The sequence below is a fragment of the Anolis carolinensis genome, chromosome 1, assembly GCF_035594765.1.
Source record: "Anolis carolinensis isolate JA03-04 chromosome 1, rAnoCar3.1.pri, whole genome shotgun sequence".
NCBI lineage: Eukaryota > Metazoa > Chordata > Lepidosauria > Squamata > Dactyloidae > Anolis > Anolis carolinensis.
Window position 1 is genome coordinate 179541979 of NC_085841.1, and position 12986 is coordinate 179554964.

Sequence of the window (12986 nt, forward strand, 5' to 3'; positions counted from 1 at the left end):
GCGATCCCTCGTAGTTAAAGGACGATTGTCTTCCATCTTGGGGGGGTGTCCGTAGATGGCTGAAGAGACCTATTCTTGATCTGCATGTTCTCCCGCAGTGAGGACATCAGTTTCCAGGTGGTCCATGTCAGCAATGACAGTTAAGGCCCAAGGATCTACAAATGAACTTAGTGGGTCCATTATGACAAAGATGACAGTCCATACAGTAGAAGTAATTTCACTTTTGAGCAGCAGTGTTCTGTCCTGAGAAGGTGGTAATCCAGTCATGTTCAAAGATCTTTCCAACCAGAAGGAGGAGAGACAAAGAGTTACGAATGGAATATGGGATTGGCTCATAGGAAGGATACCTGACATCAAAAACCACCCTACAGTTGATCTCTAGATTTTTACTGTTGATCTAGTTTTAGTGGTGATTTGGACATAGAGTTTTCCTTGAAACTTCTCATGCCTTTCTGTATAGACTGAGTTTATAATTGTCCATGGCAGGAAGATACTGAACTGATTATATTCTTGCAACAGAGCAACTCAAAACTCTTCTTCCATTCTCTTTCTTCTCTGCATCTTTGATCATGCTTATTACACACAGTGGCTAGGCGAGAGTTTCTTAACCTGTGCTCCTCCAGATGTGTTGGACTTCAGCTCCCACAATTCCTAACAACTGGTAAGCTGGCTGGGATTTCTGGGAGCTGAAGGCCCAAACACCTGGAGGAGCACAGTTTGAGAAACACTGGGCTAGGCCATGGCTTCTGGTTAGGCTGGCCAGTTGTACAGGTTGAGCATCCCATATTGGGGATTCCAGTATCTGCAGTACTTCCAATTACAAAAATATTCACATGGGTGACTGTGATAGTGACACTTTTGCTTTCTGATGGTTTAGTGTACACAAACTTTATTTCATGCAAAACATTACTAATAATATTGTGTTTGCAATTACCTTCAGGCTATGTGTATAAGGTATATATGAAACCTACTTTAATTTTGTGTTTAGACTCCATCTCCAAGATATCTCATTTTATGCACATATAAAGATATTTCAAAATCCAAAAAAAATATGACATTTAAATCTTTTGGATGAGAGGCACTCAACTTGTATCACCCTCCCAGTATATGATTTCGATACATTTAACATTAATAAACATTTATACATCTAGAAATCATAACTATAACTTAAATAAAAATAAATGCAGCTATCATAATTTGCTGAGGATGGCTAAACACTGTGATTTCTTACAGAAGATAAATATTGGTGCATTTCAGCCCCCCTCCCCCTGCATGCCACACTTTCTTCTTAGAAATCTTTATCTTTAAACCACTGTTTGACACCACTGTTCTAAAGGATAGTAGAGAAAAACTGCCCCAAAAGTGAACAGGGTTTGTCCAAAGAAAGCAAAACTCAACTGGATTAAAAAATAGCATTTTTATCTTTTTGTTATGTAGGTATTTCTCAATTTGACCAAAGATATGGCTAAAGATGAACCGGTCGATGATGGCTCATCTAAAGATGCCTCCAGTTATACTCCAGAGAATGAAGTCTTCTCCATAAGCTCTGATAGCTTCACCGAAAGAGATGGTATGAATTTATACATGAGTTGGATCTCTGGCAGCTAAATAGATACATCGTCATCTTTCATTGAGTGTGATTGTCAAATAAGGAGGTGACTACTATCTATAGAAATACACTACATTGCAGTCATCTCCACAAGAAGGTTATGCAGATCTGTAGTCAATCTTCACCGTATCCTATTTTATTGTCCTAGGACTGAAGGGGAATTGTGCATGCTGATTGTGGGATTCTGAGAGTATTTTTTTCCAAGATGTTCATTGAATAGAACTTTGAAGGAATTCAGTACTTAATGTGTCATCATATCACTTCTTCCTGAATAGACCAAGCACTCGTTCAGCTCAAGAAGTCAAGCAACTTTTCTGTATTGATGAGAAGGTCCACCGCCTTGTTCATTAAGAGGTTCCATCACACTCGGCGCAATGTGAAAGGTTTCATTGCTCAGGTCATTCTTCCATTGCTCTTTGTGACGGCAGCCATGGGTCTACGCACCTTGGGACCTAAGGTGGCAGAATACCCAGCACTCCTCCTCTCGCCATCTATGTATGGCTCCTCCAACCAGGCAGACTTTTTTGGGTAAATATTTAATTCACATTGTTGGTTGTGTGAGCAAGCATTCATTTGGCTTAGGACCTCATCACATTGATGCTGATTTACCAGCCTCTGAGGCAAATTGGTGGGGCAGTGGGGAAATCCCAGTGCCCAGCACCCCGTGTCCCACCCACCCAGCAGTAACGCTTGTTCTTGTAGTAGCCCTGTTGTCCCAAAAGTTCCATGTTGGTGGTGTAGCATTCTACCATGCTACCAGCTCAGGTGAGCAATTGAGTCTTGCTGGAAGTGAGGGCAGCGTGGTGCTCTGTTGCTCAAGGTGATGGGCAGCATGATAGGCAGTGTGGTGCTCTGTTGCTCAAATGGGGCGGCAGCATCTTAGGACCCTAAACATTTGTTGTGTGATGTGGTTGTAATAGATTTACAACCACATCACACAACAAATTTTTAGTGTCCTAAGGATAAATAAAACCCTTTGCTTATAGTTTCATAATGGAATATGCTAGAAATGTGATAAGGATAGAGGACAAGTAGAAAGACAAGAAGAGAAGCTTGTTAAATACAGTGTTCAATGCTTTGAAGAATTGGGAGGATCACTCCGTACCTCTTGTGGGACAAATGACAGAGCTGTCATGAGGTGGTTTCAGTAATAGAGAAACCCTTTTCAGTAATGCTGTACTGCAAAGATTCTGACTTGTCAGTAGTGTCATATGTTTGTTAGTAATACACTGCAATCATACAAGTGAGCCAATCAGCAGGGATAAAGGTATGTTTATGACTTTCCCTTTACCTTATTGTGGTTTGTTGTACCTCCTATTATACAAGTTAACTAGCCAGCAAGCCATAGTCATGGAACTGCTCTGACCCTATTTCTTTCAATGGCTGGCATAGTCCCAAATCTCCCCTTGGTCATCTGCAGGCAGGTACTGCAAACGTTCAGGATTGTAATTTCTTAATGTAATCTCATAATGTGTGTGCATGTGTGTGTATATGTTGGAAAGTCCACTTCAACAATTCAATGAGGAATGCTGAAAACAGCCATGTCTATCTTTCAATTCATTGCAGTCAGACTCTCATTGATCCTATGAATTAGAGTCAAAGGTATTGGGATAAGTATTGACTCACTATTTCAAAAGTCTAGCCTGGTTCTGAGGACCAATAAAAAATAGGTCTAAGTTCACTAATTTGAAGTCCAAGTTCATGAAAGACTGTATGCAACCATGAAAAAATACATAGAAGTTTTTCATTTGTTACTTTATGTCCTTTTGTATGGTTTGGAAAACAGTTTAGTGATTTGGTGCAAACCCTGCTGATGAGAAACTGCTTCCATGATAACAGGACTTCCACCATAAATTTCTCTATTACCAAATCCCTTGTCCTGAATCCCCAAACTGATTTTCCAATACAAGTTGAATTGCAAACAGCAGTTTGGGCATTAAACTCTGAGAATTGTTTGCTGAGGATTCACTTCAGAATGACCAATGGTGACTGTGTATCCATTTTCTGGAGTGTGCCAAAAGATGGGACTATTTCCTGCTGAAGAAGACACAGGAGAATTTGAAATAGGCTCTTGAAATGAAATCTAATAATTTTCATTTGAATGTGGATGTCTAGGAAATTCTGTTGACTTCACTAAAATTTCATCAGGATTACTAGTCCATGCCTACTTTTAAGTGGGTATGGACTAGTTACCCAGTGTTTGCATCTAGCAAATGCAAACACTGAGCAACTTCAGGAACCAAACACCTTTCATTTGTGTGAAGCCTTCATATTTGTTTTCTGTTTTACTGCATTAAGATATAAAACAATATCTGACTCTCACCTTGCTTTAGTTTAGCTAAAATGATACTTATTGCCTGTCCTGCATCTTATAATATTACAGATAACCATTTCTAATATTATTTTTTAAATCCTAGAAATCACAATGAAACTACCAACGTGTTGGTGGAATCATTGCTTTCTTTCCCTGGAGCAGATAACACATGCCTGAACAATAGTAATTTGTAAGTATCTTTTCCCCCTCTCTTTTTATAAATTTGTGGAATAGGAAAGGACACACACACACACACACACAAAGTAAGTGTCATCAAGGATTAAGAACGCCCTTTTATCATCTGCAAAGCTGTGAGACCCAAATGTCACATCAAAACAAGTCAAAAACAATCAGATTGAAGCAATCTACCTATAAAAATGTCTTAAGGTTACTAGAACTGCTCTCTAAACATACTTTGAAAATTCTGTACAAAGAAGTTCAAAGTAAGTATGAACAACATATTTCCATAAATAATTTCCATAAAAATATAGACTTGCAACATAAACCTAACATACCTGATCTAAGGTAAACCACTGAATCCAGTACTTTCCTCTCTCTATGGAATGGCCCTTGACTTATCAACAAGTCATATCAAAATCCATGATTTTGGCTCCAAACCTGCCTCGACTTCTGCATTAAGTTGGCCTATACATGAGTATGTATGATAAGTGTGAATTTCAGCCATGAAGCTGAATTTTGTGCATGTTAACTTGAAAACAAGTCTACTTATTTTGACATTAGTACCCTTAGATTTTAGCTTTATAAACACAATACTAGACTTGTCTACTGAGAAGTTCCCTTGAATTTAGTAAGAATGTGAGTGGGAGTGCAGATTTAGTTTGCCCAGCAATCATCATACTCATTGGGAATAAGAGATGAAATGGATAGGTGATTGATACCAATTGACCATCCACAGGTTTTGCCTAAATTGGCTGAAAGATGTGTGGAAAATATGATGGATTTTCATCTCAAAAATTTTAAAGGTTGTTGATGATGGACTGTGCTCATTTCTGACAAATACCTGGGGAATTATTTGTGCAAACTGTGAATGATTAATCAAGTATTTGAGGAATGTCTGACCTTGCAGTACTTTAGAGTATGGGGTTCCCTTCTGATTTCAAGATAATAGTTATTTTTATGTTAATTTCCTGAGTTTCTTGCTAAGGAATTTGGAGCAGGTCTCATTAGACCTTTCCAATCAATATCACAATTGAACAACTAAAAAGAGATTGACAGAGCAATAGGCAGAATCATTTAAGAAACAAGCTGGGCAGAGCAAATTTGGCTTGTCTTGAAGCCAGTGGGATTTGTTGGGCGCTCTTGGGAGAATCAATAAACAAAGGTGATCGCCTGCCAAGGGCCTTGTATTAATTGGAACCTGGCACCATATTACTACATGTCATCTGTATATCAGCCTACAGGAAATGTCAGTGTTAAATCTGCTTACTTTCAGAGCATGTTTTAAGGAAGATGTGCCCAGCAAGTGGGTGTTCAGTGGGAACCAGAGTGCTCAGTATTCTGTCTGCAACTGCACAGACGACAGACAGGTAACGTAAAGTTGGACTCCATGAGAAGAGATGTACGTGAAATAAACAGCAGGGACTGAACTGTTGTTCAGAACTTGTTCCACAAGGGAACATATGGCTCTAAGGGCTGCAGATTTGAACACGGACTGCATACTGCTAAACTGTATGTTTGAATCCACTTTAAATAGATGGATGACAGGAGTCCCTGTCTGTCCCTGACTGTGTAATTGAAAAAAGTTCTATGCTTTCCATCTTCCTTAGCTAGCAAAATGAACAGATGTATTTCTTTTTATCACATTAGCTACCCAGCATTCTGAAAGCCATATACATGCAGGGCTGCTTCACTCACAAACCAGCTGTCAGAGTTCATGGATTTAAATTGCTTTGCAGTACACTCTGAAGCAAATTCAATAAAGTTCCATGGGATGTATCTGAAAGTAACTGTGCAGGGTCAGTTAGGCAGCTTACATCCCATTAAAGTCAAGAATTGCAACCTTCAGCCTGATCTTTCAATATTTACTGTTTTCATGTGCGTATGATTGAAAAAAAATTAATTTGTAACTAAATATGCAAAAAATAGGAAACATCACTGGAAATATTGTACTCTTTGAATGAGGCAGATATGTCCCACATAGGAAGTATACTATTAGATATACACAATATACAGGTTGAGTATACTTTATTTGGAGTGTTTTGACCAGACGTCTTCCATTTTGAAAGATCGCTGAAAGTAAAGGTACTTGAAGTTAGCTTCTCAGATATCTAAGGTATTGGTTTATGCAGAATGGCAGCCTTAGGACTGAGCTAGACATGAAGTTAGTCCACATTATTCAGTATGTACATAGCCGCATTATGAGCTAATAAAAGGGATGAAGAAAAGTATCCATTCTTTTTGTTCTTACTGCGATCCAGTCCCCCTGTTAAAGTGAATCAGGACCTTATTGAGCATGAGTGCCTCATTAAGCATATAAATTATGTATTGCAAGGTTTCTGTTCTTAGGAAGGAAACAAATATATAAAGAATGCTTATTCCATTTCACTGAAGCCCAAATTGGCTGAACTGGGGTGGTAGAATTCCATAATCTAGGTGCCTTTGTGATGTAAACAATGCAGTCTGGACCACATTTGTGGTTTTGACTTTTGATTATTCATGGATTTGATTATTTATGGATTTGTTTAAGAATGATCTCTTGCCTTACCATGTTACACGGCCACCAGAATCACCTCGCATTGTTGTGGGGCGGGGGGAACCTGGTAGCCCATGCCCCGCATCACCCAGCTCCAGATTTGGTTGATCCCATGGGGGGAAGTGTTAACTGTGCTACTTTCCTCCAATGCTTCTTATGGCAACATGGGAAGCCTCCTGTGTTGCTGCGGCAGTAGCATGCTCTGGCTCTGCCTTATATCACCCATGGAGCCACACCAGTGTCATTTGATGGGAGCCAGTGGGCTCTGTGGGTGATGTAGGGTTGAGCTGGCACATGCTGCTGAAAATTGCCCTATGTGGTGAGGTCGATAGAATGCTTAGATCCTCCTGCATGGCTCTATAGTCATGCTAGAAGACCTAGTGATACTGGAGAGAACATTTCTCTAGAAATCACTGGAGCTACAAACATGTGCATTTTTTCCAACAAATAAAAATAAATGAATTAATAAATACATATATTCATTTTTATCAATTTAATAGTCTCTAAATCTACTTCATTATTTGTCTGCTAAATATTGTGTAATTTTTAAGCATGTCAAGTTTGGATTTTTAAATATATATTTATATATTGTTTCTAGACTTGTCCAAAGATCAATTTTCCCCCACCTCACAAAAGAAGTTTCTTCTTCCGGACAATTTATAATCTTACTGGGCATGATGTAGAGACCTACCTTCTTGCTACTACTAAAGACTTTATGCAAAAAAGGTATTACTTCTATTTTATTGCTCTCTATTTATAAGCATTTTCAGAGATTCCTTCCTTCCATTTGCCTCCAGTTTGATGTAACCGAGGGAAAGAGGAGAAGTCTGATTGGTGGCCTCAACCCCTTCTGCTTTGTCCTCATCCCTTGGGCATGTTATTTTCTTCATGCTGGAGGGTTTGATTTTGCAGAAGGGAAACTCCTCTACTTTTGAATGCACCCTGTGCAATTCAGATACCTGTTCATAGAGAGATCTCAATTGCATGCATGAAATACATGAATAGAGCAAGCTCTATGCTGCAGACATTTCCCCAATAAATAGATGGCTGTTGAGCCTAGAAATGCAGCAGACAGATTACAGTTTTCCCCCTATGCAGTTCTTTTCTAGTAGATGCCTGAAGAAAATTTATTCATCAATCACTTCTTTAGCTATGTTTCTTTAGCATTTGATTCTCTTCTGGTAAAACATACAATATTTACACCTATCCACAGCTCTCTGCAGTTGTTATAACCCTGAATTTTGCTTAAACGTGCTCTGTTCTGAAGATTTTTTTGTTACATTGTGTTGGCCTACTTGCATAGTCAGCAGTTAAACATGTAGGAAAAAATTAGATATATTTGAATGTACCTATGGAACTCATCTGGAATGTGATGTCCAATAATTTTTTTTAAATCCACAGAAAACCAAGAAATCAATTCTCTCATTTTAAAAGATGTTTCTAACCCACAGGTTTATTTTCGAAATCCAGATTCTGGATATCCAACATCATTCTGTCAAAAATTTCAGCTCAGATACAGAAAAAAAAAGAAGTTATATGTATCATATGCAAGGCATATGTGACACACATGCTTTCTGTGATTATGGTAGAATTTCTGTTTTTGGAGATTTCCAGGAATGGAACTAAAAATTTTGATAATAAATTTTGATGGGGGGGAGACACAGAAGATTTTTGAGAAAGGCCGCAAGACCGCCAGATAAGCCCTTCATCTACAGAGAATTTTTTTACAGTGTGATAGTAAATACTTGTCATTTTTGTTCTTTGTCAAGCTTTGTGATGTTGTGCTGATTTAGCAGTGAGAACACCCTGCCACCCCGCCCAGTAGAGATATGTAGGGCTGATCTGGTTAGTTCATGGAATAAATAAATAAATCCAGGTCTGGAGTGTGTAATTTATGAATGGATTCATAAAGTGTTTTATTTTTCCTATTTAGATATGGTGGTTGGAGTTTTGGGCTGCCTTTGACAAGTGACCTTCAGTTTGATATAAGACCAGTGCCTACTAATAGAACAATTACTAAGGTAAACTGTATTGAAATGGATGACAGTGCATTGGCTTGGCTGTATTGGAAGTGTATTCAGAAGGAAAATATCATTGATGATTCTCAAAGCCACTGCAAAAAATCAATATGCCTTCACATTTATTCTTGTAGTATGCTATGAAGTCCTTTCTAACTTTTGCTGGATCTAAGGGCAAACTAGCACATGTTTTTCTAAGGCAGATAGACTTCACCCAAGGTCACCCAAAGGGTTGCAATGGCTGAACAGACCTGGTCTCTGGAGTCTTAATCCAATGCTCAAACCACTACATCGCATATTATCTGGTTGTAATTCTAACTGCAATACTGCTCGAGGGACATTGAAGCTCATCTTCATCATCCCTAAATAGAGGAATAAATACATAGTTACTAAAAAAACCTTTAAAATATCATCATCATCATCATTTAATTACTTATTAATCGCCCTCCTTCCACGATGCTCCAGGTGATTTACAAGATAAAATTGTAAAGGATAAAAATACATACATAAAAATATTAATATGATAATTAGAAACATTAAAACATCTTTAAAATACATATACAATTTAACAATGAATAGGATACAGATTACAATTATTTATTTGATTATTTTTTATCCCGCTTTTCCCCCATGGGTGGGATTCAAAGCGGTGTACACAACTAAAACAGTAATTAGGATGAATTAATAATCTTGTGAGACCTTCGAGTGGAGAAAAAGAGTTTAGCCACAAAATCAGTCATTAAGTTGTTTAAATCAGTCAAGAAACTTCCAGGCACCATTCTGATGTCTTCACTGGGCATTTCCAGGGCAGCTTATTGTGTTCTTCAACTATGATGTCACCTAAAGCTTCAACTACTTAACCTCCCCAGGGATGTCAATAATCTCTATATGGGCTGAATGTGTCCTTCAAGTACTACAAAAGGAAGGCAATGAAAGTGAGCACTAGAAAAGACATGGCAATACTCTGGTAGAATCGAATTATTATCTAGATAACGAACATGCTTGGAAAATTTAGGCTCAGCAGTCGCCAAGGAATCCTATCAGGTCATGTCAGGTGTGTGATTCAGTTGGGAAATATTCTGATTCATAGCTAATTAGCCAATGAGGTATTGTGAAGTGCTAAAGAAATTGGTTGAGCACAGAATCACAGTCATTTGGGGGTGAAGAAAGAGCAACTCATGCGATGCCATTTTTTGTGGCACAGCAGAGCTTTCCGAAACTCTTTTCAAAGTCAGGTTCGCTTCCCCAAATGCATATTACAGGGCATGTGGTTGACTTCGTCATGTTTTGAACAAACAGCAGTTTTATGTCCATGAAAGGCCTTTCTTCCAATAGAAAGTGTACCAGATATTGGGGAAATGATTGGAACTGTACATATCCCAACTAGAAATGTGGCTCCTCGCCTAACAAAGGAAGTTGATGTTGGAAAAAAAATAATTAAGACATATTGTCAACTTCTCTGTTCCAGTACATTTGATTCTTTATAACCTTTATAAAAAGCATAATAACTCTAGGTAATGGCCATACCAATTAGAGATTTTGGGTTAGTATTTAATTTACATGAAAAACTGATAAGGGGAGGGAAAAGCAAATAAAGGGAGGAAGTAATAGCAGCTTATATAATTATTTATGTTATTACCCCCCTCTTGCTATAACAGGATAACTCAGGTTCAACTAGTATGATGGTCTGGCAGGAAGAAAAACAAAATGACCACTTCATTTACTGCTTAACAAGAATTTGAAATATGCTGCCTCAAGATAAAATAGTCTATGGCTGTGTTTCTCAACCTTTCAAATGCCGTGACCACTAAATATAGTTCCTCATGTTGTGGTGACCTCCAACCATAAAATTATTTTCATTGCTACTTTATAACTGTAATTTTGCTATTTGTTATGGATATCTGATATGCAGGATGTACTTGTAGTACCTTCAAACAATTCAGCTCTGATTTCCACAGACCACGGGGGTGCCATGTTGTTGTTGTTGTTGTTGTTATTAAGCAGAGACTGAATGGCCATTTGTTAGGAATGCTTTGATTGTGCTTTTCCCTTATGGCAGAAGAGGTTGGACTGGATGCCCCTTGGAAGTCTCTTCCTACTTTAGGATTATTATTATTATTATTACTATTACTACTACTACTACTACTACTACTACTACTACTACTATTAAGCAGAGGCTGAATGGCATCTGGCATTATGACCATATATGGGCATTATGACAATATATGGGCATTAAAACCATATATAGGCATTATGATAAAATATGGGCAATATGACAATATATGGGCTTTCGAACCATATATGGGCATTTTGACCAAATATGGTCATGATGCCCATATATATTATAATGCCCATATATGGGCGTTTTGACCATATCTGGGTGTTATGACCATATATAAGGGCTTTTTGACCATATATAAGGGCTTTTTGACCATATATAAGGGCGTTTGATCATATCTGCATGATTTGACCATATATGGGCGTTTTGACCATATATGGCATTATGACCATATATGATCATTTCGACCATATATGGGCCTTACAGGAGATGGGAGACGGGCAAGGGAGGCCCCCTGGCATGAGGCGCAGCCAAAGGAGGTGGTGCCATAACCCCTCTGAAATGACGGAAGCAAGTAATTCTCTGAATCCAGAGAAATATCATAATATCCCTATCATCACTAAAATATAATGGTAACTGGGGGATGTTAGGCCAAGGGAATTGTGAGTCTGTTCTGTCTTTCGGTCTGAACTTGAAATGAGCTATCCAAAGTGCTGAGTAATACCAATTGAATATATTATCTTACTATCTTGGAAGCCATCAGTTGTCATTGCTGTGAAAGTGTTGCCAGACAAATAGTGAAGAATATTGAAGACCTTTGCCAATTTACTTGCATTGAAGCATTATTGATTGTACAAAGCAGCAACTGTGATCAAGTTGCTATTCCAGTGGCTTTAGTGGAACTCAACGGACTTAGGCCAAACTAACGAAATAGAGCAAAGATGAAATCACTCACTCTAATATTTTGGAAATTTTTCTTAATAACCGACAAGCATATTTTTACTTAAAACCACTGGTAAACATCCCAAGGCAGCCAGGAGTAATTAGATAAGATGACTCATCTTTATCACCACCCCTCCAGGAAGTAGAATGGAGAAGGAAATTAGGTTTGTGTGTCTGAGAAAGGAAACAAAGAGAAAGCCTGCATCCCGAGAGAGACCAGGAAACACAGGGAGGGATTGACAGAGAGAAAGAACTGGATTTCAGGGGCCTCTGGGAGCAGAAAGTGTAAGAGGATGTTGGTATTTTAGTAAAATCCAATAGCAATTGGATTTTAATTGGTTATTAATAGGAGCTGGTTTTCTGTATAATATAATATTTATGTATAATATATTTTATTCCAGCACAACGTTTTATACTTTTTGATGTTTTGATGTTATAATTTAATATTTTTATGGCTCCTTTTATTTTTGTATAACGATTTGTTGATATGTGTTTTTTTTTTGTTGCTATTATTACTATGTATCTTGTACTTTTGTTGTAAGCTGCCCCGAGACCTTTTTGGTGTATTATTATTATTATTATTATTATTATTATTATTATTATTATTATGACACAGCAAACAAGATAGATATGCTGGATTTCATATCACAAAATCACAAGTCGAACACTTCCCAAGTGTCTAGGACTGTGTGATGTATTTTCGGATGATGTGTGCAGATCCCAGCAGGGTGGCCTTTTGCAGTTGGCAGATCGTAATTTTGTCAATGTCTATTGTTTCCAAATGCCGGCTGAGATCTTTTGGCATGGCACCCAGTGTGCCAATCACCACCGGGACCACCTGCACTGGTTTCTGCCAGAGTCTTTGAAGTTCAATCTTGAGGTCCTGATAGCGGCTGAGTTTGGTATTATTATTATTATTATTATTATTATTATTATTATTATTATTATTATTATTGCAGAGTTTCTGAAACTTTGCTCCTCCATATGTGTTGGACTTCAACTCCTAACATTTCTAACAGGTGGTAATCTTGCTGGGATTTCTGGAAGCTGAAGTCCAAAACACCAGAAGGAGCAGAGTTTGGGAAACACTGATATATAGGAACCTGAGACATGGGATTTGGCTGTCTTTTATAGAGTTTTGCTCAAACTATATATCTGGAAATAAATTGAAATATTGGGGAAATAAAATCTTACAGATTTCCACTGATGAACTTTCAGAGGAAACACACCTGTGGAGGAGTTGCACCCAGAAGCTTCTCATTATTTAGAGCTGTGGGGATGAACCCAATGACAATTGGCTCTCCAAATTTGCTGGGGTTAAGGGCACATGA

The 12986-nt window shown here is 38.1% G+C and overlaps 1 protein-coding gene and 1 long non-coding RNA gene across 4 annotated transcripts in view; one reads left to right on the plus strand and one right to left on the minus strand.

Annotated features, from left to right (window-relative positions):
- Positions 1-12986, plus strand: part of abca12 (ATP binding cassette subfamily A member 12) — a 212858-nt gene that overhangs the window by 144307 nt on the left and 55565 nt on the right. For all 3 annotated transcript variants that reach the window (XM_062960972.1, XM_008113539.3, XM_062960963.1), the window contains exons 32-37: positions 1438-1570; positions 1885-2137; positions 4027-4113; positions 5377-5470; positions 7235-7362; positions 8570-8657. In XM_062960972.1, coding sequence (XP_062817042.1) covers positions 1438-1570; positions 1885-2137; positions 4027-4113; positions 5377-5470; positions 7235-7362; positions 8570-8657 — 783 coding nt within the window. The remainder of the gene's footprint in view (positions 1-1437; positions 1571-1884; positions 2138-4026; positions 4114-5376; positions 5471-7234; positions 7363-8569; positions 8658-12986) is intronic.
- On the minus strand, positions 8755-11148 carry LOC134293439 (uncharacterized). The gene is made up of 2 exons (XR_010000405.1): positions 10583-11148; positions 8755-9016 (listed from the first exon to the last, which is right to left on the minus strand). It is a non-coding gene; the product is annotated as an uncharacterized LOC134293439 (long non-coding RNA).